This window comes from Aureobasidium pullulans (genome assembly GCF_000721785.1).
Source record: "Aureobasidium pullulans EXF-150 unplaced genomic scaffold scaffold_1, whole genome shotgun sequence".
NCBI lineage: Eukaryota > Fungi > Ascomycota > Dothideomycetes > Dothideales > Saccotheciaceae > Aureobasidium > Aureobasidium pullulans.
The window spans coordinates 1,043,937-1,070,894 of record NW_021941021.1 but is presented as its reverse complement, the minus strand read 5'-3'; the positions used below and the strand labels follow the sequence as shown (position 1 = coordinate 1,070,894).

General features: G+C 51.0%; 11 protein-coding genes across 11 annotated transcripts; 5 read left to right on the top strand and 6 right to left on the bottom strand.

Moving 5' to 3' along the window:
* Window positions 1-131: 131 nt before the first annotated feature.
* On the bottom strand, window positions 132-2,203 carry M438DRAFT_262476 (WD40 repeat-like protein; the record flags this gene model as incomplete). The annotated part of the gene is made up of 4 exons (XM_029899822.1): window positions 132-1,622; window positions 1,676-1,876; window positions 1,947-2,062; window positions 2,140-2,203. 4 exons carry the CDS (start codon window positions 2,201-2,203, stop codon window positions 132-134), a joined length of 1,872 nt encoding a protein of 623 aa, XP_029765687.1.
* A 545-nt stretch (window positions 2,204-2,748) lies between these two features.
* On the top strand, window positions 2,749-5,044 carry M438DRAFT_360985 (sterol O-acyltransferase 2). Its single transcript, XM_029907477.1, has 5 exons — window positions 2,749-2,859; window positions 2,907-3,350; window positions 3,403-3,443; window positions 3,499-4,513; window positions 4,564-5,044. The coding sequence occupies exons 2-5, from the start codon at window positions 3,101-3,103 to the stop codon at window positions 4,782-4,784; spliced, it is 1,527 nt and encodes a 508-aa protein (XP_029765686.1). The 5' UTR covers window positions 2,749-2,859; window positions 2,907-3,100; the 3' UTR covers window positions 4,785-5,044.
* A 776-nt stretch (window positions 5,045-5,820) lies between these two features.
* On the top strand, window positions 5,821-8,775 carry M438DRAFT_350901 (uncharacterized protein; the record flags this gene model as incomplete). The annotated part of the gene is made up of 5 exons (XM_029906680.1): window positions 5,821-5,857; window positions 5,909-6,230; window positions 6,273-6,825; window positions 7,163-7,182; window positions 7,344-8,775. The coding sequence occupies 5 exons, from the start codon at window positions 5,821-5,823 to the stop codon at window positions 8,773-8,775; spliced, it is 2,364 nt and encodes a 787-aa protein (XP_029765685.1).
* A 1,061-nt stretch (window positions 8,776-9,836) lies between these two features.
* M438DRAFT_341247 (Isochorismatase hydrolase) lies at window positions 9,837-10,926 on the bottom strand. The gene has a single exon (XM_029904459.1). It carries the CDS (start codon window positions 10,850-10,852, stop codon window positions 9,857-9,859), a length of 996 nt encoding a protein of 331 aa, XP_029765684.1. The 5' UTR covers window positions 10,853-10,926; the 3' UTR covers window positions 9,837-9,856.
* Window positions 10,927-13,905: 2,979 nt separating this feature from the next.
* Window positions 13,906-14,802, top strand: M438DRAFT_7349 (uncharacterized protein). The gene has a single exon (XM_029910283.1). It carries the CDS (start codon window positions 14,015-14,017, stop codon window positions 14,552-14,554), a length of 540 nt encoding a protein of 179 aa, XP_029765683.1. The 5' UTR covers window positions 13,906-14,014; the 3' UTR covers window positions 14,555-14,802.
* M438DRAFT_330491 (uncharacterized protein) lies at window positions 14,564-15,788 on the bottom strand (the record flags this gene model as incomplete). Its single annotated transcript, XM_029903325.1, has 2 exons — window positions 14,564-14,796; window positions 14,858-15,788. The coding sequence occupies 2 exons, from the start codon at window positions 15,786-15,788 to the stop codon at window positions 14,564-14,566; spliced, it is 1,164 nt and encodes a 387-aa protein (XP_029765682.1).
* A 749-nt stretch (window positions 15,789-16,537) lies between these two features.
* Window positions 16,538-17,548, top strand: M438DRAFT_330490 (uncharacterized protein; the record flags this gene model as incomplete). Its single annotated transcript, XM_029903324.1, has 3 exons — window positions 16,538-17,002; window positions 17,051-17,392; window positions 17,447-17,548. The coding sequence occupies 3 exons, from the start codon at window positions 16,538-16,540 to the stop codon at window positions 17,546-17,548; spliced, it is 909 nt and encodes a 302-aa protein (XP_029765681.1).
* Window positions 17,549-18,995: 1,447 nt separating this feature from the next.
* M438DRAFT_262987 (putative phosphoinositide 3-kinase) lies at window positions 18,996-21,863 on the bottom strand (the record flags this gene model as incomplete). The annotated part of the gene is made up of 3 exons (XM_029899852.1): window positions 18,996-21,600; window positions 21,658-21,744; window positions 21,805-21,863. The coding sequence occupies 3 exons, from the start codon at window positions 21,861-21,863 to the stop codon at window positions 18,996-18,998; spliced, it is 2,751 nt and encodes a 916-aa protein (XP_029765680.1).
* Window positions 21,864-22,042: 179 nt separating this feature from the next.
* Window positions 22,043-24,635, top strand: M438DRAFT_360978 (ATP-dependent DNA helicase-like protein II subunit 1). Its single transcript, XM_029907476.1, has 3 exons — window positions 22,043-22,161; window positions 22,212-22,820; window positions 22,870-24,635. The coding sequence occupies exons 1-3, from the start codon at window positions 22,093-22,095 to the stop codon at window positions 24,178-24,180; spliced, it is 1,989 nt and encodes a 662-aa protein (XP_029765679.1). The 5' UTR covers window positions 22,043-22,092; the 3' UTR covers window positions 24,181-24,635.
* Window positions 24,636-24,646: 11 nt separating this feature from the next.
* M438DRAFT_360977 (uncharacterized protein) lies at window positions 24,647-25,390 on the bottom strand. The gene is made up of 3 exons (XM_029907475.1): window positions 25,199-25,390; window positions 24,940-25,144; window positions 24,647-24,886 (listed from the first exon to the last, which is right to left on the bottom strand). The coding sequence occupies exons 1-3, from the start codon at window positions 25,271-25,273 to the stop codon at window positions 24,795-24,797; spliced, it is 372 nt and encodes a 123-aa protein (XP_029765678.1). The 5' UTR covers window positions 25,274-25,390; the 3' UTR covers window positions 24,647-24,794.
* A 453-nt stretch (window positions 25,391-25,843) lies between these two features.
* Window positions 25,844-26,248, bottom strand: M438DRAFT_330485 (uncharacterized protein; the record flags this gene model as incomplete). The annotated part of the gene is made up of 2 exons (XM_029903323.1): window positions 25,844-26,075; window positions 26,127-26,248. The coding sequence occupies 2 exons, from the start codon at window positions 26,246-26,248 to the stop codon at window positions 25,844-25,846; spliced, it is 354 nt and encodes a 117-aa protein (XP_029765677.1).
* Window positions 26,249-26,958: the final 710 nt, after the last annotated feature.

The following is a 26,958-nucleotide window of genomic DNA, read 5'->3' as shown; positions in this document are numbered from 1 at the left end:
ACCACAGCATTGTTTCGAGTTCGAAGCATCAGGCTTGGCTCACATCTAACGGATAGAATGGGCTTTGATTTTGTGCCCCGTAAATAAAGCTGATGCTGTTCTGCTTATCCTACGGCTAGTTCCGAATGATATTACCTTGTTCGTGAATATTTCCCTCTTCTGATTTCCTCTTGCAAGCTCTCGCTCTGACTAGGTAACGGCGCTCTCCTTCTGTTTTGCCCTTGTAAATCTAGAGGTGCATTGCCTGGAAATCCTGGAAAGCCAGGAGGAGGCATTGGAGGCGCACCGGCAAAACCCGGGAAAGGCATCGGGGGCGGCGGGCCACCTGGGAAACCAAGCGGTGGTGGAGGTGGGAACCCTTGCTGCCCACCTGGAGGAGGCATAGGCGGAAGTTGCCCACCGAACATCTGTTTTAGTTTCTCCATATCCATGTTGGCGGGTAGGGGTGGTACACCTCCCTGAGGCAGGGCAAATGGAAGGCTCTGACCACCAAGCATTGAGGGGCCGGCTGGGAATGGCAGGCCGTTTCCGCCCATACCTGGCATGGGCAGTGGTTGAGCTCCGCCAGTACTGGTTCCGTCTGGGAATGCAGCCCTCGGCGCTGAGATGCCTGGGAGACCAGCGAGACCTGGCAGCATGTTCTGTCGAGTAGGCATCTGTTGATCGACAAGGCCATCTGCCTCGTCCTCAAGTTCCTCCTCTTCATCTCTAGCTGTGCGATCTGTTGTGCGCTTCCATGTCCCTTGAGCTTCTGCTGCTGTTTGACCAATATGCCATCGATCATCTTTGTATGTATTGTCTCCAGGCCTTGGTCTTGACCAGAATCTGGTTGCTCGGTCGTTTGATCCGGACGCCAGTATATGTCCGAGAGGATGCCAGTCCAGACTCCAGATGGCAAAATCGTGGGCGTATGTCACCCGATGTGCGGGATTGATGGTTTGGGCAGGCGCATCCGAGTTTTCAGGCGCGTCGTATGGAGATAGTGTAGGTGCTGATCCAGCGGGGAGATTCTGCTCGTCCAGCAGGTAGTGATGCATGGCACCGTCAGCGCCTCCAGTAGTTAAAAAGTTCGAATGGATAGGGTGCCACGCAAGCGTGCTGATGTCCTTTTCGTGGCCACGCAGTAGGAAGACGTCTCGCATCATACGTATGTCGAAAACTCTTGCGGTAGAATCGCGAGCACAAGATGCCAGCAGAACGCCGTTTGTCGGCTCGAAGAGCGTCTTACTCACTGTGTTTTTGTGCCCATGGAGAGTGGTAAGGCATCGTCCGTTTCGAGGGTCCCAGAGCTTGATTTGATGGTCTTTCGAACCAGACACCAACAATCCTTTGGTCGGATGCCAGTCTACGCATTTAGCGTCCCACTGGTGACCTTCCAGCACGAGTTCCTCTACACCACCGGCGAAGTCGAAGATTTTGAGGTGAGCGTCATCCGCTGCTGTCACGAACTTGGTATCGGTAGGCGCAAAGGCCAAATCTCGGACGGGGTCGTTGTGCGCCTGTATTGACTTGACGTTGTTGAAGTTGGGCTGCCAGTATTTGACAATACCAGCTTGTTCGGCTGAAATGAGCCAGTCGTTGCTGTGTGAGTAGGCCACGGCTCGTACAGCACTGTCATGAGCCTAGCCTCATACATTAGTGAGATGTCTTGTAAAACTGCCGCGAGTCTGCTGACCTGCATAATCGTCTCGAAGTTGAATGCCGTTCCGTTCCAAAGCGTAAATTCACCACTTGTCGAACCGGTGAGAAGACGCCTGCCTTCTGGTGTCCATTTGACTACATTGACAGGATGGCGCATCTTGTTGAGAGACGAATGTAAATGTCTAGCTGGTACTGAATCTACTGCATTCCCTCTGCGGGCAGGCGGCAGGAGCATCTATGATCGGTGTCAACATATAATCTTTCATTATACCGTCTATCTGAGCGGACCCCGAGCAAAAACTCACGTCTATCACGTAACTAGCACTGGGTCTCTCCATCTCAAATCCCATGGTTCCTTTGTACTGTGGTCGGCGATTGTGCACGTACTGTGCCATGTTCGCGCTGTAGTCAGTAGCAGGGCCTGTGTAGTGTCAGTATGGCATGCAACTCGATAGCCCCAGACAGGGAGGACGATGCAGGAAGTCCAGGAATACGTACGTCGAGACAATCGGGTTCTTTTGATGAAGCCATCATGGCCTCCGCCTTGATCTCCTTGATCCATGATGCTTGGAAAGCTAGGAAGGACAACACTTCAGCAATGATGTCTTGTATAAGCAGCTCTGGTTCGGACACGCGTTGCGCAAAGGCTTGAGCTCGACAATACCCAGCTCTACGCGCCAGATAAGACGAGGTGCTTTTTGACCTGGATGAATTTGCGGCAACAACGCTCAGCAAATCCAAGCTAGGAACAAATGGTTAAAAGTGAATAGAAATGTCCATCAATAGTTAGATCATTCCTCGGGGCCACAATTACTAGCGACGCAGGAGATGTGAACATGGAGATCGGGAAAGTCGGAATGACACGTTGGCCAACAATAACGCCTGGACATATTCCTGCATCACTAGCGCGCTTGGCTGAATCTGGTGGGGAAGTCGGCAGCGTCAACTGCAGGAACATGATATCCAGCGCAATGGCTTTGCTTATTCAACGTGCCTTGTTCCAGCAATAGGCAAGATGGTAACAATTGGCTGTGGAAATGCACGGATATATGGAATGTCTGGGAGATGATTACTGCTGGACCTAAATCATGATGCCCTCTTGCTGAACAGTTGAATAGCGAAGGCCATTGTGCACCACTCTACTCCGTACAATAGCCAGAGTTATTGTTGGGAATAGTGAGAGGATGATGTGCTGCATAAGCAAACCGCATACGCCTGGTACGTGATCCCCAACTGCATGGTAGCTCCTTCTTGACGCGTCCAAGATGTGGTTTGTTTGCTCCAATTGTTCTTTCAAACCACCATGTTGAATGCTTTGCCGCAGAAACCCCTCTCTGTCGCTTGGCTGTCAACAAAATAGATAGGTAGTTGATTGACCTGATACTGTACTTAAGACTTCATATCAGAGCCGATCCGCTTCCTCCCCCACTTGCGCAAACAGCTCCAAAGCTCCTGAAACATGGCGTCCCTCATTGATACAGCCATCACGACCAGCCATGAAGTTCCAACAGATCGTCCGGAGAAGTTGGTCTTGCAGCGGCTTGGCACAGTCGAGACGAAGAGAACCGAGAAATCCGGAGCCCAACCACCCAAGAAATATAGACACACCTTTGCAGTGCATTCTACCACCAGAGCTTCATGCCTCAGCCAGGACTCGGTAGCGCCTACCAGTTTTACTGGATTCAGGAATTTGGGTGCCCTGGTAATCAGTCAGTATCTGACCGCAGATACAACATGTCAGATCAACACTAACTGCCGCAGTCGTTTCTAATCTGCGCTTGATGATTGAGAACTTCAAAAAGGTATTGTGACCTGTTTAGGAAAGTTCCATGTATTGATCTTGGCTGATTATTCCAGTATGGTGTCTTGATCTGTGTTCGCTGCCATGATTACCGCCGCCAGGATGTCGTCTATGGTAGTATTCTCTATTTCCTTGTTCCTTGTCACCTATTCGTTGCCTATATCATCGAACTTGTTGCTGCCCAGCAAGCCAAGGGTGCCCTAGCTAGAGCAAAAAAGACGGGTGTCGATGCCGCGGCCAACTCGAGCCAGCGAAGGCAGGAGCTACGAGCCTTCCGCACCGCGTGGCACCTGATCGCTTTAGCCCATGGTGTCAACGCAACTCTGAACCTGGCCCTTGCGACCTACGTCGTCTACTACCATATCCATCACCCTGGCATTGGTACATTGTGCGAACTACACGCCGTCATCGTCTGGCTCAAAACATGCTCGTACGCGTTCACCAATCGCGATTTGCGCCACGCCTTGCTATATCCTTACGCCAGTGAAGTTCCAGAGCTCTACAGCTCGTGCCCATACCCTCAAAATATCACGCTCCACAACCTAACCTACTTCTGGTGGGCTCCAACGTTGATCTATCAGCCTGTCTATCCCAGATCAGAAAAGATCCGATGGCCTTTTGTCTTCAAGCGTTGTGTCGAAGTTATCGGCCTCAGCATTGTCATCTGGATCGCGAGCGCTCAGTATGCAGCTCCATTGTTGCGAAACTCTTTGGGAACAATTTCTTCGCTTGATCTGCCCTCTTTTGCGGAGCGTCTCATGAAACTCTCGACTATCTCCCTCTTTTGCTGGCTTGCCGGATTCTACGCTCTCTTTCAATCATTCCTGAATGCTCTCGCAGAGGTCATGCGTTTCGGTGATAGAGAGTTCTACGGAGACTGGTGGAACAGTAGTGGAGTTAGAGGCTACTGGTCCAGCTGGAACAAGCCAGTCTTTCAATTCATGAAGCGACACATCTACTCACCTATGATTGGAAGAGGAGTGCCGCCACTCGTCGCTCAGATCATGACCTTTCTCTTTTCCGGTGTGCTGCATGAGTTGCTGGTCGGCGTTCCAACTCATAACATTCTCGGTAAGATTACATGGTTTGTATCTGGATTTTCCAATGCTAACAAAATCCAGGTGTCGCCTTCGCTGGTATGATGGTCCAGTTACCTTTGATCTTCTTGACAGACCCATTGGCCAGAATGAAGGGAGGCAATGGAAAGCTTTTGGGCAATCTTATCTTTTGGGTTTCGTTCTGCCTTGTTGGTCAACCACTCGCTGCACTTATGTACTTTTTTGCCTGGCAGGCCAAGTATGGTAGTGCCAGCAAGCCTCAGCTTTGGCACAGTACTGCGTAGAGTCAACCACTCAGCTCATATGACATCCTTTCATAGTTACCACCTCTGCTATCGTTCCTTCCTCATTCGGAGGCCTCTGCCGTGTAATCAGCCATCTCCATCCAGAAAGCAAAGAGCAACCCCCCGACTGAGAGCGTGTTGGAAGCCATCAATTCCTCAACTTAATCAGGAAGGAGCCTTGAACCAGTTGCTATAAGTACGACCTTCTTCCACCCTCAACCTCTTCTTCTACCTACCACTCCTCCCCAGTCCTTCCCCTTGCTCATCTATCTCTCTCATCCATCACCACTTATCAACACAACCCCGCCACGTCTCACGCGCACAGACTTCGTAAGTCAAAATCACCTCGCTCTCTGCTCTTCGAGTAGGCGTTCTCTTCGCACGCTGTGGTTTGCCTCGCGCATCTACCCTCCATTGCGAGTGGGAAGCACAGCCTTCACATCAATCTCTGCTCTTAGAGTGGGGCGATTCCTTTGCACGCCGCGCTTTGCTTCGCGCGATTCGTCTGCCTTGACTTCTCTTGGGAGTAGAAAGTGCAGCATTCACCCCGATCTCTACTCTTGGAGTGTATGCTTGCTTTGCGCACTTCGCCTTACTTTACGTCACCTCCTTCCGCAGCTTCCTTGGCTGCAGTTCAAATCTCACTCCGCTTTCCTCTGAGAGTCTGCCCTTCCTTTGCACGCTGCGACTCACTTCACGTTTGGAACCTGCACCTTTCTTGACCGCAGTTTCAATCTCACTCCGCTCCCCTCTGAGAGCCTGCACATCTTTTGCACGCTGCGACTTACTTCGAGTTTGTCATCTGCACCTTCCTTGGCCGCAAGTCAGCTCTTGTTCCGTTCTCTACTGAGCGTTTGCACTCTTTTGCACGCTGCGACTTACTTCGCGACAATCTTCTCAACCGCGCCTTCCTAACTAATTGGAATCGCAGCTCTTACTCTACCCTGCTCTCACACAAGCAGACTCTCTATGCTACCCGACATAAATATCTGTCTCAACAAGATTACCTCCAAAACCAACCTACTCCAACTACACCATGGGTGTCTCTAACAAAGTCACTGACGACAATGAGGGTTTGTTCAATCTATGTCTTCCGCTTGACGATCTTTGCTGACACTATACAGGCAATGTCATGGACATCGCCCTCGGATCTCTACGTGCACGTAAGATCCCTCTGCTCAAAGTTGAGGGTCTATCTTGGATCCTCGATCAAAACCTCCGCCCAGCAATTGTCGTCGGCTATGGCACGAACGACCCCGAGAAGATGTCCAGCATTCATCACATCATCAAGTTCCACGTCAGAAAGCGCCCCATCTTCAACGTAGTCTCTGCCATGGAGGACTACGCCGTAAAGCATACTCGTGTAGCTACGCCTAACGTCGTGATCTTCGATGGAAAGATTCCTGCTGCCGACATCACTTCAGCCAGGCACTATCTGCAGGGACAGTACGTTGACTTTGTTCTAGATGTTGCTACAGCATTCCGCAGTCGTGGTCTCGAAGTCCCTCTAATCGACGGCTTCGAGGAAGATGTCGGCGACAAGGGCAAGGCCAAGACGAAGATTGCAGCTAAGCCTAAGGTTAAGGTTACCAAGACCAAGGTCGGTAAGAAGGCAAAGGTTCACAAGCGCGTCAGCTTCTTGATCGAGGACGATGAAGATGACGGTCCCATCCGTCGTTTGACACCAATCAGAAGTCAACCCGTCTTCCAGGGGAAGTCACAGGCTGGAGGCCCATCTGCAGATGAGAGTGGCCAGTCCTCGTCCGAACGCGCTGACAGTGTCATGGGAGAGTTCAGCTCCAGAGTGTCGTCTCCTATCACCTCAAAGTCTACCTTCAAGACCTTAGCAGGTCTCACCCAGGTGATTGACCCTGACACTCCCATGCATTCTGTCGAAGGTTACGGTCTCCAAACCCCAACCAGCTCGATTGACGGAAAATCTGGCGACATCGACATGCTGAGCGAAGATCCATGGTCCCTCAACGGTTGTGGTAGCACCATGGCTCCCCCTAAGCACCCTGGCACATACACCGCCCACGAGGTTCTGTTCGAGCCTTGCTAATCGAAGCGATGAGGGAAACGAGAGGATCGAGAGTGTAAAACACGAACACGAAGGAAGAAGCTCGGAGGACAGCGATGCTTGAAATTGATTTATTCTGCTGCGTTCTGAATTTTCCGAATTGATAATGATTCGACAAAAGCACTGAAGCTTTGCAGAATGTTGCATTGAGCTATGAAGAGGGGAGATCGGAGGAACACTCATCTACTGTAGAATAGCAAAAAGCAAAAGGAAACGATCTCACTCTTCCAAAAGATCAAGACTCGAACTGCCCAACGAACACATTGTGCTATTGACACCGTGCGAATTCTTCCTATAGACAGACCCAACATCAAAAAGGTGGGTGTTCTACATTTATGCAATTTGTGGTGTCATTTGTGCAAGCTTGGCATTGCCGACGTACGGGTCGAATGCCCGTCTCCCTCATCACGCGTACATCAAGGTTGGATCATGACCTGTTGACTAGACTGACCATGAATCAACGAAAACATTTACACCAGCACCGAGACTGATCCCATCTACACATATACCTCAGAAGTCGAGCCATACAACACAAACACCGATTCGAACATGGAGCGCGTACGGCAGCTATGGCAGCAAGAGCAGGACTACGAGCCGATCGAGGGAGGATCAGTCGAGGAGGAACAACAAAGACAAGAGCTACGGGAGTCTTCGTCCTTTTCATGGGCGGAATACTCAATCTTCCTGCTGCTCGGTGTGGCAATGCTATGGGCGTGGAACATGCTGCTCGCCGCCGGGCCGTACTTCCAGAGCCGCTTCGCATCGAGTGACCGTCTCCTGGACAATTTCCAGGCCTCAGAGCTCGCTGTCTCCAGCATCACCAACCTGGGCAGCATGTTAGTTCTCACCAATATGCAGGCTCGCGCTTCGTATCCTCGTCGTATCGTCATGTCTCTGTTGATCAACCTCGTCGCCTTCGCACTGCTCGCCCTCTCGACATGGTTTGCTCTTGGTGTTAGCGCCAACGCCTACTTTGCCTTTCTCATCTTCATCGTCTTCGTCACCAGTCTCGCCGCCGGCCTGTGCCAGAACGGCGTCTTCGCTTTCGTGTCCGGCTTTGGTCAGCCGCGTTATACCCAGGCCATCATGACAGGCCAGGGCGTTGCCGGCGTCCTCCCCTGCATCGCTCAAATCCTTTCGGTGCTTTCTGTGGCCAAGTCGCCGTCAGATGAGAAGTCTCCAGATGGATCAGATACTTCTCCAGCGGTGCCTGGAACCGCTGCTTTCGCATACTTCCTGACCGCGACTGTCATCTGCGCCTCTACACTCCTCGCTTTCTTCTTTCTTGTCAGACAACATAACACGAAGAAAGCCGTCACGGCTCACGAAGATCTGGCATCCTCTGTTGACAGCATCGAGCAGCGCAGCAGGAAGTCTGTGCCACTTGCTGTCCTTTTCCGTAAGCTGCGCTGGCTCGCGGCTGCTGTCTTCTTGACATTCACCGTTACTATGATGTTTCCCATTTACACCCAACGTATCTTGAGTGTCAGACAGTCAGACACCTCATCCCGTCTTTTCCAAGCGCCTTCCTTCATCCCTCTGGCGTTCCTCTTCTGGAACGCTGGTGACCTACTCGGTCGCTTGCTACCTGCTGTTCCTAGCCTTTCACTCATACATCGTCCAAAGCTCATCTTCGTACTTTCTATCGCTCGTGTTGGCTTCATCCCCCTATACCACCTCTGCAACATTCGTGGTCAAGGTGCTGTTGTCAACAGCGATTTGTTTTACCTAGTCGTTGTACAATTGCTGTTCGGCCTAACCAACGGCTATCTTGGCAGCATGTGTATGATGGGCGCTGCCGAATGGGTCGACCCGGAGGAAAGAGAGGCATCGGGTGGGTTTATGGGCTTGTGTCTCGTAGCCGGTCTTGCATTCGGCAGTTTGATCAGCTTCTTTGCCGCAAAAGCATAGGTAGCTACATTCAAAAAAGCAATCAACTGCATTGACCGTGACTACACACCTGGTTGTGAAGACCGAAACATGCAAGGGCCTATGCGTTGTCAGTTCCCATGCACCCTGCCGAAAATGGCTCCTTGCGAGGATGAAGGGTTCAGACACGTGCCCACACCTCAAATATTTCGCTTGTCGATGCTCAGCAGACGAAACGTTACCTTGGTGTCAAACACCACCTAACGGACGTATCTTTGCTCTACTCTACGCCGTGCTCTTGGAATCTTCAGCGGTCCCGAGAAGAAACATCTATCGGCCAGTCAAAGCACACAATCATTGACACCGACCGACACACGTACCTCACTAGTATCAGAACAAATCCGTTCTGCATACGGAGTCCATCCCGGAGTCAAACACAAGGATGGTCCACTCATCTCAATGCACCACACACCATCCACGGCACTTCTCGTTCCACTTGATGACACTCGGAGCACCTGAGGTTTTCTTCACACTGAACCAACGAACAGTGTCCGGAGTGCACTGCGAAATTGGCGATAGAGCTCTCGGACGGAAGGAACGTGTCAGCGGCCACCACAATGAAGTAGTGTTGGTCGCACCCTTTAATCAAGCATTTGCGTGGAGATCCAGACCGACGATACTGGTCGACCACAGTATGGTGGTGACTCGATGGCTAGAGACGAAGAAAGCGTCATCGAGACTTTCTCATCAGGTCTGGGACGTTCAATCCAGACACTTCAGCTAGAGACCTTTCATATCTGGTCAGCGACAAGTTTGTGTTGAAAGGAGGACGTTTGGATGGAGTAGACAATGCTTGATCCTTCGTAGCACAAAAGCCCTGGAAGAACGCGTACCTGCAGTAACACGTCAAGAAACTCGAAAGCTGAGGTAGAGTAAGAATCAACTCGGTCTTCATGTCAGACTGCTGACATGGAAAAAGCCGGAACAGCTAGATGACATCCGCAATCTGACAATACACAGCAACATGATCTACAACACTCTTGCGAAGCTCTCGGATATCCGTTGGCTACTGCGAAGACCGAGCTTGCCTGAAATATAAGTTATACACGAGCTATCCAGTTGCCTATTGACCAACCATATCATCTACCCCCTTTGCGAGGTCTTCGCACGTGGCCACAAACCCCCAACTCTTCGCCGCGTTGAACTCGATGCATTGTTGAGAGAACTCCGGACTTGTAGTACCGCATGCATCTCTGAGCATCACGCAGTCATAACCTTTGCTGAACGCATCTGTGAAGGTACCACTGACGCACTGATCCGTATTGACACCGGCAAAGAGCAGACTTTTGATCCCCTGCTTCTGCAGGAAATCTTCGCAATCGGTGCGCGCCCCCCACATACCGCTCATACGATCTTTGTGGATCCATATGTCTGGGTTGGAAGGGAGGTTCAGTCCTTCGGTATACATGGTGTCGAGAGGAGGGTACAGAGCCGAGTTCCAGGCGTCGCGCATGAGTAGATTTCCTGCGTCAACTGTCGAGCCATCTGCGAGTTTCACCTCTCCACACCAAGATCCGAGACCCTTGTAGATACGTTTGTCCTTGCCATTCTCCAGTACAACTGTGTCCTGAGGTTGAGCCTTGGGCGTACCTGCTTCACCGTCTTGCTCTCTGAAGACATCTCCCTCTGCTGTCTCGGCTTCAACTTCTTCATCCTCGTCATCGACAATGGCTTCAAAGCCGAAGGCGCGCTTGATAGCTGGTGGCATGACGTCGAGGTCTTCGTCCGTCAATCCCCAATTCAACCAGATAACTTGTATACCCGCTTTCCTCGCTGCAGGAATGGCGAATTGCTCCAAGTTCTTGGTTGCTGTGTGTCCCGCACCCTTCTTCCTTCCGAAACCTTCGGATAGGAAAAAGTTCTGCATGTCTATGATCACAAGGGCTGTCTTTTTCGGATCCAGAGTAATGGGCGTGTTTGATGTAGTCAGGTCCAGTCGCGGTGAAATTGGTTCGCTGGACGGAGATTCTGGATGTGTAAGATCGAATCTGTTATGCTTTGACGAATGTAGCCAGAAGTTTTTGGCATTGCCGATGACTGCTTGACGTTCTTTGCCCATGATTACAGATGTCGAGTATGTGTATGTGCTTGGAGAGAAATGATTAGTGCTGTACCTTTTCTACAGAATAAAGTGTTTACACGTCTTCCATTGAGGTGTTAAATCAAAATGCTTATCTTTCTGTTATCGCCACGGTACCCCAAGACAAACATCCCCGGAGGTGGTACTTTGCAGGTGGCCGAGGGGCAGGGAGCGGGGCACGGCAGGTTGAGCTTCCTCTTTTGGACTTTGAAACCCCAACCTTCGCCTATCAGTACTCGCATACCGACATCTTCTGAACATGCCTTCCATCTTTACAAGGTGCAAACATCACGTCTCAGTACCAATCGTCTGCCTGAAATGGTTTAGAAACAAGGCTATTCTGCGTACAGTGTTTGATCGCATCAATGGCTAAACGCTTATCTTCAACTCCAATGCCGCTTTGCAGGAATATCAATGTCACGGCGAAGAGTTCGAACAAATTTGGGAATATGACCGATGTTTGCTTGAATCGAGTCAGTTTCAAAAACGGCTACCATACTCAAGCTCCCTGTTGCCACTCTATTTGCGCCTCCTTTGGTACTCGGAAATAACCGGACAATCAGAACAGCAAGTGCCTCGACCACATGTCATGGCAGAATTGCTTTTGGAAACCACACCCACGGATGCGTCTCTGTCTCGCAGTTTGAGCAGGTTGCGGATCGAAGCTATGGCCGTAAGGTGTTGGGTCGTAAGGACATGTCTTGTGTAGACCAAGACCGCTTCCCCTGACGATGAAACTTGGAAGTCTGCTCACAAACTCAAGGAAACAGTCTTGAAAGTGGATCTTCTGTTCTTCGTTCCACTTCCAACCGGCCGAAAGGAAGGCGAGAATCTATTCGATCGAGGGTGCCTTTAGCTGTGCGCAAGCAGAAGCTGCGATGATGCGAGCCCGTTTCGAGATGCTGGTCATGATAGTTGCTCTATCCTAGTTCCGCTCATGAACAACCCTGGCATCTGCACCACTTTTGGGACGGATCCTAGACGACTCTTGTCCTCGTAATTCACAAAACTTTCAAACTGTTGGTTCTTGTTAAAGAGAAGACCATCGAGCTGTGCGAGGAAAGAGAAGAGTGGGTTACAGCTTACTGGTTACGACATCATCTACGGTGGATTGGAAGCGCAAGGGCAAAGACATGTGATGTTTCTCGGCAGTGAAACGGGGTCTTCGAGTGCTCTTATGTCCCATTTATCGCGGACTCGGTGAGGTGTCCGGCGAGGTATCGAATCCAAATCGAGGATACAGTCACCTCAGCCTTGATTGGACTGTTGAGGACATCACCTTGTGGCACTGCTCGTCGCACTCGGATTGTACGGCTTGATACCAACCGATTTGGTTCGTAGCAGCTAACGCATCTGTATACTCGAGCAGTAAATCCGAAGGATTGATGAGACAGAGTGACACCAATAAGCCCTTGAAGGTGGCAGTTGAGGGGAAAAGCTTGGGTATTCCATGCATCTTACGGTACGTGGAATTTGGACCAGATCTCCTGCGTGAAGCAGCCATTCTCGGCAGGGTACGACTCTGCCCTGCGAGCCCTGGGTCATCTTCACCATGACAAGCAGCATCCCGAAGAACCATGCATCTTCAGCATCTTCTTCAAGCAACAAGCAACGGAGCGTTTCCCGCAAACGCTTGTCAATTTATGCTTAAAACCTATTAGATTGGGGATGATGAGAAGCAATGCAATGCGCACCATGTCATGTAGATAGGTGGAGGAAACGACCTGCTCACCAGATATGTCTGTGCAGCCCCCGAGCTACAGTACAACAAAAGGCAAGTGGAATGATAAGACACAGGGTATGGTGCATGTGAGATTTGTCTTTCTTCTTTGTTCAGATGAATCCGCTCATCTGGAGAATCCGAGGCCGGCCGAGCTTGAGAAGTACTGCGACAGGCGATGCCTGCAACTGTCAGACTGTCTTGGACATGCAAACGCGGAGCTCGCTTCCGGACGGGAATGGGTCCGAAGAGACGCACACCACTCTGCACTGTAACAGCCATGCTCGACAAAGCACGTCAACTCGTTGTTTGATCCAGATCGCTGGGATCGACGGAGGCTTGCGGCCGGATTGCAGTAACATTCATGTTCGTACCTGCCATACCACTGGCCTTGACAGACATGCAGACAGCAGAAAAAGGTCAGAAGGTGCCGTTTGACCTATCGAGGACAAGCCTGGGTCCATGGGCTGGAAACATTGATAATCGACCATGTTTGTCTTTTGAAGAGGAAAACAAGGAAATGCCACGAATCTGGTACTGCCGCTCAGCCGGGTCCCCTTCTGCTGCCGGCAGTTCTTAGCCTTGAACCTGTGTGCCACGCTGTCGGGTTGCAAGTCAATATGCTGTGAGCCGGTGACGATTGTTTAGGCGCCATTGGGGAAAAAAGGGAGGCGTTGTATGTGGACCTGGCCGCAGCCACACAGCGTTGCACAACAGGTGTTGTTGGTCTTCTTTGATTCTTGTCTCTACGGAATGGATCAAGCCCTTTGCTCCCTGTTGTGGGGCGACACGACGCAATATCGAACCAGACCAAGACGCGCGACATCCCATTGGGCGGCATGGTAATCTGAGATTTGACCTTGCTATCGGCAGCGTGCATTACCATGAGTCGACAGGCGTAGGAAAACAAGGCGTCTGGCTGGCGATTGCTGACAATGACGACGCCGAACGCCGACGACAAACAGAAAGCAGCATTGGCAGCAGGAGTAGCAAGCAGCGGCAGCCGTCCTGTTTTGCTCCTGTCTTCCAGTGACCGCCTCGCTGTGTACGCCCATGACAATCGATTGCCAAACTTGAAGCATGCATTTGAAATTGGCGGTGTGTCCGAGAAGTGTTTGAAGCGGGTGGGGGCGGCTGTCAAACAATCTTTTTTCCGCTTCACCCTCGAGGGAAGCAACACAATCACGCATGCAGACTTGTGACAAGCAACAAACCCAAGAGTCGAGAGCCGTAGAAATGTGACACGTCAGGACTCGGCTTGGTGTACTCATCATGCCTTGCACCACTGTGGATGCCCAGCAGAGATATTAAAAAAGGTGCCTACCACCCAGCACTTGAACACATCCCACAGTCTGACACTTTTGAGATCTGTGCCTTCGTCTTTGCGCCTTCTGTCGAGCGTGTCTGCATCTCTCTGCGCTATGTATCACTCTTCCAAGATGACTTCGGCTAGCGGTCACCATTATCATCACCAACAGTCGAGTCCAAACGATCGCTGTAGAGAGATTATGTCAATAGACAATCTTCTGACACCACAAAGAAACCAGCTTTCAGTGCAAACACACAACCTACAACCTGCTTCTTCTCAGATGATGAGCCCGTCGGCAGCCGACAGCGCATTCGAAAGAACACCCCGGGAAAAGCGCGAGCCATACTCGGACCAAGCGCAATTCTACATTATGTATGTTCGAGTCGGCAAAGAAAAGGACTGGAACCAAATTGAACGCTCCTTCGAAGACGTGTTTGGCCAGCATCGCGCGAAAGACGGGTTGACAGCTGTTTACTACCGGATCAGAAGCAAATGGGGGCTTCCGCCAGTCAACAAATCCTCGCAGGAAATATCCGAAGAAGGAAAAGACATGATTCGACAACGAGCGCGAGGATTTGATCAGGGGTTTTTGAAGAAGGTTGGGTATTTTGAGTGGTGCCAGTCGTATCAATCATCAGCCGCGCCCAGATGAGAAATATACTCATAGCTCCTCTTCATCTTGATCGGCATCGGCAGGGCCCTGAGCAGAGCGCATCCAAGGGAATTTCTTCCAGGGGTTCTGCATGACTTCATCGCCATCGCTCCACTCATCAGGGTCAGAATCCCACTGCTCGTCGTCTGAGCCTCCACGACGGTAGCCATAGGCGCCTCGACCATACTCGTCGTCGGATGCGACCTCGTCCTCAGGATAGTCGGCGGCATAGTACCCTTCGGCTGGAGTCGTGTGTCAGTACGAAGAACTTATTGAAGTGGTTGGAAGGGGTCAGATGCTTACCATTTTCGTCCTCGTCATCAGTCTCGAACTCTTTGTCGCTTTCAGCCTCTTCTTCGAAATACGTCTCCCACAGAGGTTGATCTTCTTCGGAGATGACAATGTAGCCGATTTGGATGTTGGAGGGGTCGTCGGACTCGAGACTGGCAGGGACTACAGGGTCTTTTGTGCGGACATATGTATCGTAGACATAATCATCATCATCGCTCATCATATCAACATCTTCGTCGGGCTTGTGCTGACTGGGTTGCGGCTGAGCGACAAACTGGTCTGGATGGCGGTCGCGGTATCTTTGAACGGGCTTCTTCGGGAGCGAGGTGACCTTCGGCTTTGTACGGGCCTCTTCCCGAGCCTCTTCTTCGAGAGCGAAGCGATGTAGAGCGTCGGCCAGACGGTCCGGGGGAGGATTGGCGGGACTCTGGAAAAGGGCTTCGGCAGTGGGTTTCTTCAGCCTGGAGCTTGCGCCGGGCCTCTTGAGCGTAGAGGGTGTGGACACGGGGGTGTCTTGGATTGATTGGGGAGCATCTTCTTGGCCGACACGACGTCGCTTGGGAGTGGCCTCGACGAAGGTGGGAATATCCTGAGCATCCAATTGGGCCTTGCGCTTTCTGACGGACTCAATGCGCCTGTGGAGGGGGCGTGTCGGGCGGGCAAGGCGGAACTCGCGGCGGACCAGAGCGTCTTGCTGCTGTTGTTGTTGTTGTTGTTGTTGCTGCTGCTGTTGCTGAATATGGTCTACTGTCTGAGACGGAGCGGAAGGTCCGGCCACACCGCCGTTTGCCGCGTCAGATGGCAGCTGCGAGGGGTGTGCCTGCTGCAGACGGAACTGCCACACCTGCTGCCTCTTCAGGGTCCGCTCTTCGAGAAATAAGTCGGCTGTTGGCTCTTCACCGCGCTTGCGCTTGACACGCACTAGCGATGGTAGTTCTGCCATCTCGCTGTACTGTCTTTCTGACTGTCGAGAACGCGCTGTCTGGGATGTTTGGACAGAAAGGAACTCCGTCTGTCTTTGTTGTCGTCGCTAACAACTGCGGCTCTTTCCGCACTGCCCTTTTTCGGACCCTGACCTACGTCATTGCTATCTAGACAAAACACTTTCTTCAACCTCTGTCCAGCTTGACTTCTGTGCTGTCACATCATGAAAGTGAAATAAGGCCAATCAAGCCATCCTGTCTTTACTGGCGGGGAGAATCCTCTCGAGGGTTACCCTCCTTGAGTTCTTCGAAAGGCCACAGCAAAGCATGAGTCCCTGTAGCAAATAAGCATGCAACCGAAAGGGCTCCGGTCGAGACTCTTCACTGAAAGTAGTCATAGTATAGTGGCTCTTTCCCTTATTGCAGCGCAGAGTGGTGCTTGTCTGTGATCTTTAATAACTTGAGTGGGTATTGTGATTACCCAGCTGTCTTGGACTCAGATGACAAACGTGAAAGCAAACGACATCTAGTTGTTTCATTCACTTGATCTTGGACATGACTTCACTGACACCTTTATTGCATACCTCGGAAACTTACTAGGCGACACTTCAATTACTCGCTGTCACTTGTCTCCGACAGCAGCTCAACTTTCACCTTCAACTCCCAGCCCACTCCTCCAACCGTTTCAACTCGATCTCTCTTCTCTACCTCAACATCTCTCTGATACAAGTTCATATCACATCCCACATCAGAAGTATACGACGTCGCAATGGACGGATCCAACCAGCCTCCCACTTACCCGCCTGCTCCTACTGTCGAAGACGAGCCCACCTCAATCTTCGGCGGAGGCAATGCCCACAAAGCCCCTGCCGCAGACCAGGACACCACAAACGCCCCTAGAGATCCACCTACAACTTCTGACGGCGCCGACGCACGTGATGGCAACAACCCAGGCACTCCTCTCAACGACGGCGCCGCAGCTCCTACCGCCAACCCCGACGAGCCCAGAACCCCCGACAATGGAGCTCCTTCTGCCGCTCCTGCCGAACCTGTCGATCGCGTGCAGATTGTCTTGAAAGACCAGAGCGGCAACCAGATTGCCTTTGGCGTCAAGTCAAACACTCGCATGGAGAAAGTTCAGAATGCCTATGCCGAGAAGACGGGTCGCCCTGTTGCTTCTCTGCGCTTCTACTTCGAGGGAAACCGCGTGACGGCCGATGACAATGTCACCACGGTAGGTTGTCCACCACATCGATGTAGAACTAAAGACTGACCTGAGCAGCTTGAAATGGAGAACGAAGACATCATCGAGGTCATGACTGAGCAGATTGGCGGCGGTGGTGGCTCCGACCCTGCTCCTCTCAAGCTTGACAAGTATGTTGCAAAGTACTTCTCTGACGAGTCTCTCGAGGAGGTGGCTTTCGTGGTCAACGAGGTTGAAGTCGACGGCAAATGGGTCAAGGAAATGGAGTTCGTTGTTGGACCCGACGTCAAGGTCAAGGACTTCAAGGATGCTTGGGCTAAGCGTGCTGGATGCTCTGTTGACAGCGTTGTCTTCCGTTTCACCGGAACCAAGGAAGGACCTGGACTTCCATTCTACACTGAGGATGAGACCTTCGGTGACGTAAGTTGAGCTTCGGAACCCTACTGATGGCCTGTGATACTGACGGACGGACAGCTTGACCTCCAACCCGATGACAAAGTCTACGTCAGTGCACTTGCTGACGAACCCATCAACCTCGTGCGCCCCAGAAAGAGCATTGCCGTCAAGGAAGAGTAACTTGAGACAATCATCAGAGGACTCGGACACCTTCACTCAGTTTCCATTCATGTGCTCCAGCCAAGGGCTCAAATGGCACATCATATGCATCGAGCTGGTTGCTCGTAGCGAAAGAGATTGACACGGGAGCAAGGAGTAACCATTTCTCCCACAAGAAACAAACTCAGAGATAGTCCAGAAATGACAACACAGCTCCATTCATACATACGACTGCCATGGTGATTCTTAGACTTTCAAACAGACATACCAGACAATTGATAATCTATACGACCAATTCACATGAGTCTGCAATTAAAGTCATCTAAAAATCATGACGCTGAAACTAGACAAAGTACACGCAATATGTACCCGTGCATACTCCCTGCTCTGAATAGTTTGTGCATCTGACATACTGGTTTGGGAAAGAGCACTTGATGTCAAAGCTTCGGAATGGTTCTGCAAACATACCACCATCAAATGCAGGAACCCGTGTCGTAGCAACAATGTAGACCGCTCTTTCTAGATGCCATGTTGAATATCGAAGTTGGCTCTTGGGGATGTGAAAAGCCGCTCGCTACTTTCTTGTGGGTAGCGGATGAACGCTCCATGATGTAGACTCAGAAGATGCCAGAACAACCAATCAACCATCTCTTCTTGACTTTCCTGTCTCCTCCCGTCCCCCACAGCCAATTGTCGTCATCACCGCAGGTATGGGCGCCTGTTTGAGTACCGCGAACCGTTTCCCGGCACCTAGCACTGTACCTTTCTCTTCTACCTCTCGGTCAGCGTACTAAAGTCCCGTTCCACCTTACAGGCTACCCTCGATGATCTCGCGCCTCCCACTCAGTGTTACTTCTTACTCGTCATCGAGGAAGGAAATGACAAGTCGACTACGATCTGGCTCAAGATGTTTCCAGACACAACCTTCGACAAGCTCGCTACCTACCTCTCCAAGATATACGGCGAGCATGACCTCACCGTCTACAACAGAGTCATCTTCAAAAGCGATACACCCAAGCAGGCAAAAAGTGCAGCTGGAACAACTACCTGCGCTTGCTCTAAGCTAACATAAATGTCGTCTCTATAGCTCGGTCTGCAGAACGCATGTGTCATCAAGTATAACGCTTTGAGCCCGCAGACCAAGCTGATAGACTTGACCATCCGATAATCGCCAGCCCTGAAGCCCCATCAGTGGTTCATAAAAGGACAGATTCCAAGGACGCAATGATTAACTCCTGGCGCAAGACGAGACATGGCTAGATGGCCGAGGAACAGCCAAGCACACCAGTTGAGCAGAAGGTCGGCGTTTGGACATAGCACAGTGATCGAGATCAACATGTAACATCAAGAAGTATTTGTCGGTAGTTCATGCATCGTACAATCATGATTCATTCGACGCTGCTCTACTTGATTCGCTATTTCAGGCCAGTCCATAGTTCTCCCCGGTAAGAATGCTCGGTCGACAACACTATGCCTTGATACGCTGCATGAAGTCGTGAATACCATCAATGAGCACAGGACCCCATGCCTCGAATGACCTGCTAATAAGGTTGTCGAAGAAGGTGATTGCCTCCTCCTCACTCAGCTGCAGACAAAATCTCTCTTCAACCTTCTTGACAGCTTGGTCGCCAGCGAGTTTGATGTCAGGAATGTTAGCGTCTTGCATGAGTGCAAAGAGGTTAAGAATGAGATTCGACGAGCGACGTAGTGTGGTGAAGGCAGTGAAACAGTACTGCTTGAACTCATTGAATCTGCTGTCGGGATTGCTTGGATTCCGGTCGGGACTACCACCCAGTCCATCAATCATCTCAGCGCTGAGTCTCATACTTGGTGCTAGGGGTTTAGGATCGCGACCCAGGATATAGCCGAAGTCGGCGTGGAAGAAGTGACCATCTGGAGCGAGGAGCAAGTTATCCATGTGTCGATCACCGACACCCAACAGGTACGTAATGACGCAGTAACCAGCCAGCGACTTCACGTATGTATCCATCACCTCTTTACGAACACCCATAGGCGCGGAGCCATCTGGATTTTGCTCGCGGAGGTAGCCAAGAATTGAATTGTTGTACTTGGCGCTTCCCAGGATTGCGGAGAGAGGACTGGAGGAAACAAACTGAACCGCGCCAGCCAGTGCGCCAGTTGCCAGAATACGATATGGCGATAGCTGGAGGTTGAGGTTCTCTTTCAATAAGAGTTGGTCCATCAATGTGATGATCTGAATGACAAGTTGATCCTGGCGTAAGTTGTCGCCAACCTTAAAGATGAAAGGATAGATGTCGCCAGTGGTTGTTCTGAAGTGGAGCAACAGCGGTGATAACGTTGACTTGAAGATGTTGACATTGTCAGGTACGGCACCAACAATTTGGACGTCAGGATCAAGAGGTAGAGGAAGTGGAGGATCGATCTTGACAAGATCGTTTTTGGGATCCATAAGAGCTTTCTTGAGCTTCTCGACTTTGCGTGTGCGATCGAGACTTTTGTTTCGCGCGTCGTCAGAGAGCTGCGACAAGACGGTGATAAATTCACCCTGGCGAAGTAGAATCTTGCGACGGTCTTGACCTTCGGATGTCTTCTCAAGCTCCTGCATGAAATCATAGGATACACGAGCATATAGTTTCTTGAAGGTGGCGCCCTGTGCATCATTCGAACTCTCATCCAATTCGACCATGAGATACCAATGTAGATAGTTACCAAGAAGAATGTTGGCAGCAGAGCGGGCAATAAGAAAGCTGGCGAGAGATGAGTCGTATTGGTCGAAGTTCGCGTTGGACTTGACCTCAGGCTCGAATTTCAAAGCCTGGACGAGTTGAAGGAGGTATAGCAATAGCTCTTGGTCACCTGCCTTGCGCAAGCGATCAACAGCATACGTTCGGACTTCTTTGTTGTCAAAAGAAGGACCAAGCAATTCGAGAGCGTCGTCAATATCAATCTCTTCCCACTTAGGGAGCAGTTGAATGACTTGGCGCACCTCGTTCGAGTCATTCCAAGAGGTCGATTTGATCAGCTTGGTCAGAGCTCGTTTGTCGCGAGTGAGGTAGTGTCTGAACTTGAAGACTTTGTCTCTTTCCTCGGCGCTCAAGTCGGTGGTCGGGCCATATGACAAGATGTGGTTGAGCTGGTCTCGCGTCTTTGGGTTTGGCTTGAGATGCCTGTCAAGCATGCCGATGCGTTGATTTCGAACCAAGCTGCGATGCTTGATCTCTGCAGGGTTGTCATAGAAGCCCACTTCAGGGTCATATATGCGTATCAGGTGGGGAGCGTTGGCATCTCCGTAAGCGGGCTTCTTCTGATCGATGCCCGGACCAACGTGTATCTCTGGCGGGGGTTTTAAGCGGACATCTGAGCCTGGAGCGGTGCGCAGGCGAGCACTAGACACTGGGGGTGGAGGGTACTCGTGATCGGTGAAGACAACGGGGTGGTCGAAGCGGGGAAACTCTATGTACAGGTAGAAAATAGCCGAATCGTCTTGCGAATGACCGTCGATATCAGTATGGCGAGGTGGTTGAGCATGTATCTTCGAGTCGTCACGGATGTTGGCCCTCTCCATGCGCTCAATCTGGCGGAAGACCATCTGATCCAGCCATTTGTGCTCAGATAATTCCCCCATCTCGTGCTTCTTCAGCAGACCTTGCAGTCTTTCGAGCTCGGCAGCCCTCTGACTGTGCTTGTCATCGGCGAACAGCTGCTTGTCCTCCTGGCTACGACGGCGACGCTTCGTAGAGGGAGCCCATGGAGTAGTCGAGTCAGAAAAGGCATCAGCCTGCTTGTGCCTCCAGAGACGGCACTTTTGCCTGCCTTTCCTCAGTGTGCCGTCATCATCGAACAGCGAGATTGTGGTGCCGCCAAAAGGGATGTGGTGACCTCTTGCGCCTTGGTTTCCGGCAGGTGACAGGTCCCAGACAGTGATTGCGAGCTGGGCATTGAGGGGAAGGAGGGCGTAGTCAATGGGTAGACGCAGCCATTCGTTCCAGGCACGGGCAGTCTTGAACGTCTTGTATGGTGTCTGGGCGTGTACGGTCAAGGGTTTGCTGTCGGCAAAGACCTGGGCCGTGACATAGAGCTCCGAGGTTGGGCTGGCTAGCAGTCAGTTCGGGAGGCCGCGGTGCTGCTTTCTTTGACATGCGGCGTACCTCAAATTGGAACCTCGATGGCGCAATTCCGGCTGGCGTAGTAGAGTAGAATAGGCCAAGGCTTTCTCATAGCCCTCGAGACGGCCTCTACACAGGTGTTAGTCGTCGGCTTGGTGTACATGCAGAGCGGCTGTAAAGCGATACCACACCTTGACGCTGACACTCGTCTTGACCTCGGACGCACTCGCGAAGGTGAAAGTGTCCATCACGGCATCGATCGGACTAAACAAAGTCGGCGATGTTGCTGGAAGAGCAAAGGTTGGAAAGGGCTATGTCACACGCTGTGGGCGTCGCGTGGACACCAACGCGTTGCGCTTAATTCCGCTAAGCCCGGGCCTTGTTGGTTGCCTACCTTTGCGCTTCCACCGCTGCTCATTGACTGCCATACTTTCTCGTGTATTGCACCTCTTTCTTTCTCCGTCAATTCATGCTGCAATGGCCGATTACTCAAATCAAAATCGTGGTCAGGAAGACGACGAAGACGAAGAAGACATCGATGAGACTGTAATCACATTATTTCTCCCACATAAACAGACATATATTGACCTTGGCAGGGCTACAAAACCATCAAAGATGCTGTTCTTTTCGCCATTGATGTCAGCTCGACCATGCTTATGAAGCCCCCACAAGGAGATTCAAAAAAGGCTGATCGCGATACTCCCACAATTGCAGCTCTGAAATGTGCCTATTCTCTGATGCAGCAACGCATCATCTCTAACCCAAACGATATGATGGGCATTCTCCTCTTCGGAACTGAAAAATCTCGATTTCAGGATGAGGAAGGGACCTCAAAAGGACTGTCATATCCTCACTGCTACCTCTTGACCAACTTGGATGTTCCGGGAGCCAGAGATATCAAGCGTCTACGTGATCTGGTCAACGATGAAGACGAAGCCAAGGAACTCCTGCAACCTTCGACTGAGTCCGTGTCGATGTCGAATGTCTTGTTTTGTGCAAACCAGATCTTCACCACAAAGGCTCCCAACTTCTCGTCACGACGCTTGTTCCTTGTCACCGATAACGATGCTCCACACAATGATGACAAAGCCCTGAGGTCTGCCGCGGCGGTCAGAGCAAAGGATCTGTATGACTTGGGCGTGACTATTGAGCTCTTCCCCATCTCAAGTCCGGAGCATACATTCGACCGTTCCATCTTTTACAATGTACGTCTACCGTTTGCTCTACCGCTCTTCCCTCACTCACACATGACAGGATATTATCTACAGCGCCATTCCATCAGATCCAGATGCTCCTGCCCCTGTCACCAAGGCCTCTAGGGCCTCTGCCAGTGGTGACGGTCTTACCCTGTTACAGTCACTTTTGTCAAACATCAATTCAAGATCCGCCCCAAGACGTGCCTTGTTCTCTAACATGCCTTTTGAGATTGGTCCGGGCCTCAAAATCTCCATCAAAGGGTACATCATCATCAAACGACAAGAGCCCGCCAGAAGCAGTTACGTCTATATGGGCGGAGAAAGGCCTCAGCTTGCTGTCGGCTCATCCACCCTCCAGGCAGAAGACACAGCAAGATCAGTGGAGAAAGTCGAGATCCGGAAAGCATACAAATTCGGAGGCGAGACTGTTTCCTTTACGCCAGAAGAGATTGCAGAGGTCAAACACTTCGGCGATCCTGTGCTTCGCATCATCGGCTTCAAGCCCCTGAGCATGCTGCCTATCTGGGCCAATCATCGCCCGTCCACATTCATATATCCCTCCGAAGAGGATGTCATTGGTAGTACGAGAGTGTTCTCTGCGCTACAACAGAAGCTTCTCAAAGATCAGAAGATGGGTCTCGCTTGGTACATACCTCGACGTAACGCAACCCCCACTCTTGCTGCTGTTATCCCAGGTGCAGAGAGCCTTGACGAAGACGGAGTACAGGTCATGCCGCCAGGCTTGTGGATCCATGTTCTTCCCTTCGCGGACGACGTTCGCCAGGTGCCTGACACAACGGTCGTCCAAGCACCTGATGAACTGGTTGACAAAATGCGCACGATCGTTCAACAACTACAATTACCAAAGGCCGTCTACGACCCCAAGAAGTATCCGAACCCCTCTTTGCAATGGTTCTACCGTATCTTGCAAGCTCTTGCGCTCGACGAAGACTTACCAGAGAAGCCCGAAGACAAGACGCTACCACGCTACCGTCAAATTGACAAACGGGCAGGAGAGTATGTCATCGAATGGGGCTCTGAGCTTGAGACACAGTACGAGGCCTGGAAGAAAGCAAATGCTGGTCGTCACACTGCTACAGGTGCGACTAAGCGTGGCTCGACAACGGCAGGTGAAGGTGGTAAGAGAGCCAAACCTGCTGCTAATGGTGCAGCTTCAAAGTCGAGTGATAGTATCAGCGACGAGGATATGCGAAAAGCCTTTGAGACGAACAAGATCAACAAGCTCACAGTCGCGGTCCTCAAAGCTTGGTGCAAAGAAAAGGGGGTCAAATTAGCGGCTACAGCAAAGAAAGGCGACGTGGTTGATGAAGTCACGAGCTACTTCGAGAACAAGATGAACCTCTCATGAGTGTCTTTCACGGGCTTTTAGGAGCATACAGATATCTGGTCAGGGAGAACGAGTTGTCATCCAAGCAAGTGACTATACTTTAGCTTCACGGTGGGCAGCTCCCTGCTAGAGCCCTTGCTTGGTAGCTATCAGTATGACGAATGCATGAGTTACGTGATCATAAGGCCACCCAATCGTCTCAAGTATATTCCTGCGAAGGCCATCATATATAGTGACCCCTAGTTCTCGACAAAAACGCAAGGCCAACGAGAATCCAGCAATGAGTTGACTTGTTTCCGTGCACGGGTCATTTCTTACATGACCAGAAGCGACGACGGATGTTGACTCGCAAAATTTGGATTGCAAACAGGCAAGGGCAAAGAACTTTGCGATTGGTGCCTGCTTTGTCGAGCGCCATTCTACGAAACACGGTCACTGAGCGCAAAGAATTGACACAATTTTGACTTCAATTCCAGACTTGATTGAACTGTATCCTCCTATCAGTCCTCGGTGACTTTACTTGCTATGATACAAATCGGTAACCACTTGAACCTGAGATGCCCTTGAAGCATGCTCCAACCATCTAGGCCTCATCTCCGATCTCGAACTTGAAGGGAGTGAAGACAGGCATATCTTCATGCCTCGTCCTCGTCCTCGTCCGAAACGGCCCTCTTGATCTTCGAGGGGGTCTTGGAAGCGCGCTTGGTGACGCGACCGGACTTGACGGCTATATAGACATTAGTATAAGCCAGTGAAGAAGCAAAGTGATGAGATGCTTACAGTCGTCGGGGGTGGAGGGGTCGCCCTTCTTGGTGGCAGCGGTCTTCTTGGGAGCGCCAGTTCTCTTCTTCATATCCTGATTGATGCGACCAGTGTCTTCGGCATCCTTGACGAGAGTCAGGGCGGCCTTCTTGTAGATGCGGCAGCGATTCTCGATGGTGTCAAAGCTGTCGTTGAAGTATCTGGCGACAGCCATGTTGTCGACCTATGCGTCAGGTTGGTTAGAAGTGATGAAGATTGGAGCGTTGTGGACACTCACCTTTCCTCCGTTGGAAGCGATGAGGGCAGCGATAAGACGCTCCAGAGTCTCAACAGACTTCCAGTCAGCGGGCATTTTGAGTGATTGTTGGTTGTTGAAAGGAAAGATGTAGTTGGACAAGGGAAGTTCGAAAAGCAAAGCTGAACGTCGTGTGTTGTTGCGTGGGAAAAAGAGAGGAGGAAGAGAAGCAAGAACAAAAGGTGTGATCTTTCGAGCGGCAGGTAGACCCAGTGAACGATCGATTCTTTCGAAACGTGTTGGACGTGTCAGACGTGTCGGACGTGTCGAATGGGTCGAATGGGTCGAACATGTCAAAGACGTCGTACGCGTCGAATGTCAAATGTGTTAAAACCCTCGAATGTGTCTAACGACACGTTGGGACTCTATCGGATATGGTCTACTGGTCACGAAGTCACAGAAAGGGGATGAGAAGCACGATTGCATGTGAACGCAAGTTATGATTTGGTTCCTCCATGATGATATCCCTCGGATAGCATTGCAAGCTGCGTTCGCCAACTCCAGTAGGAGCACGAGTGAATCATGAGAGCGATCTGCTCAAGTGAGCCAGTGATCTGTTGTGAGAATTGGATGCTGCAAGACTGGTTAGTATAGATAGGGTTGACATATTGCTAAAACATCCTTACCTTAAGTCTCCTCTTCCTCATCGTCCTGGGCCTCGCGCTTGACCTTGGGTCTCTTGGTGATGGGAGTGCCTTCGTCCTCATCTTCATCGTCGTCGGCTGAAGCAGCCTTCTTAGCCTTGAGCTTAGGCTTGCGCTTGCGGGGAGTAGGAGCAGCGGCGGGAGCAGCGGTAGAAGCACTGGCAGCAGCGGCGGGAGGGTCGCCGGCTTCCTTCTTCAGCTTGGCGAAGCGCTGACTAAAAACGCGCGTTAGTTGGTGAACCTGATTGAGATTAACGAGATCGTACCGAACAGCCTCCTTGGTCTTGCCCATCTGAGTAGCAACGTCGTCCCAGTTGGGGTTGACTTGGGCCAGAGTGATAACAGAAAGAAGAAGCTGACGATCCTCAGAGTCATTCCAGGGAGCCATCTTTGCGTTGATGTTTTTGTGATAGTGGAAGATAAGAGAAGAGAAAGTGGATGGAGAAAACAAGAAGAGATCTTCTTATGAAACGCGACTTGGTCGTTAGGAGTGTTGTGAAAGACAATCCGGAGAATGAAGGATGGCACGCTGACGATGCGACGATGATGTCGCCATCGCCGAGATGCAGTGACTCATCTGATTTTGATCTTCTAGTCTGGTGCTACCAGGGAGTTCTTCTCTTTGCTGCCTCGATATTGTCCTTGTCGTAGTCTCGAATCCCTCCATTAGCTGAGCCGATCTAGCAGGATCGTGTTGTAAAGGCGTTTGGAAATCAGCCCGTTGGCCCAAGAGCAGTTTTGGACATCACCGAAGCCTGATTCGAGGATACGATGATACCTTGAAAATCAGGTATGCACACCCGTCTGTTCGAGTCTGCTGTTTCTATCAGTGTCGTTGGTATAGAGGCCGTCTATCACAGGATCGAAACATGGCAGCACTGAGAAAAAAGATACAACATCCAGGCAAGCATCTGAAAACTCAACAATTGAATTGTTGATATATTGGTGTTTATACAACAGTGGAGTTGAAGAACAGTTGCGACATGAGGTCTTACAAAAGGGCTGGTTGAACTTCGGCAAAACTTTCCATGTTCTCAAACTCAATCGCTGCTTCCTTGCGTATTCATACAACTGGGTTGCATTGGAGATGATTTTTGG

Bases quoted from the DNA above. Each gene is read 5' to 3' on its own strand.
- M438DRAFT_7349 (XM_029910283.1), top strand. From the start codon at position 14,015: ATGTATCACTCTTCCAAGATGACTTCGGCTAGCGGTCACCATTATCAT.
- M438DRAFT_360985 (XM_029907477.1), top strand. From the start codon at position 3,101: ATGGCGTCCCTCATTGATACAGCCATCACGACCAGCCATGAAGTTCCA. The intron at 3,351-3,402 runs GTCAGTATCTGA...TAACTGCCGCAG, and splicing joins TTTGGGTGCCCTGGTAATCA to TCGTTTCTAATCTGCGCTTG. The intron at 4,514-4,563 runs GTAAGATTACAT...AACAAAATCCAG, and splicing joins TCCAACTCATAACATTCTCG to GTGTCGCCTTCGCTGGTATG.
- M438DRAFT_341247 (XM_029904459.1), bottom strand. From the start codon at position 10,852: ATGGGCAAAGAACGTCAAGCAGTCATCGGCAATGCCAAAAACTTCTGG.
- M438DRAFT_360978 (XM_029907476.1), top strand. From the start codon at position 22,093: ATGGCCGATTACTCAAATCAAAATCGTGGTCAGGAAGACGACGAAGAC. The intron at 22,162-22,211 runs GTAATCACATTA...TGACCTTGGCAG, and splicing joins AAGAAGACATCGATGAGACT to GGCTACAAAACCATCAAAGA. The intron at 22,821-22,869 runs GTACGTCTACCG...CACACATGACAG, and splicing joins ACCGTTCCATCTTTTACAAT to GATATTATCTACAGCGCCAT.
- M438DRAFT_360977 (XM_029907475.1), bottom strand. From the start codon at position 25,273: ATGCCCGCTGACTGGAAGTCTGTTGAGACTCTGGAGCGTCTTATCGCT. The intron at 25,145-25,198 runs GTGAGTGTCCAC...CCTGACGCATAG, and splicing joins TCGCTTCCAACGGAGGAAAG to GTCGACAACATGGCTGTCGC. The intron at 24,887-24,939 runs GTAAGCATCTCA...ATGTCTATATAG, and splicing joins CCCCTCCACCCCCGACGACT to CCGTCAAGTCCGGTCGCGTC.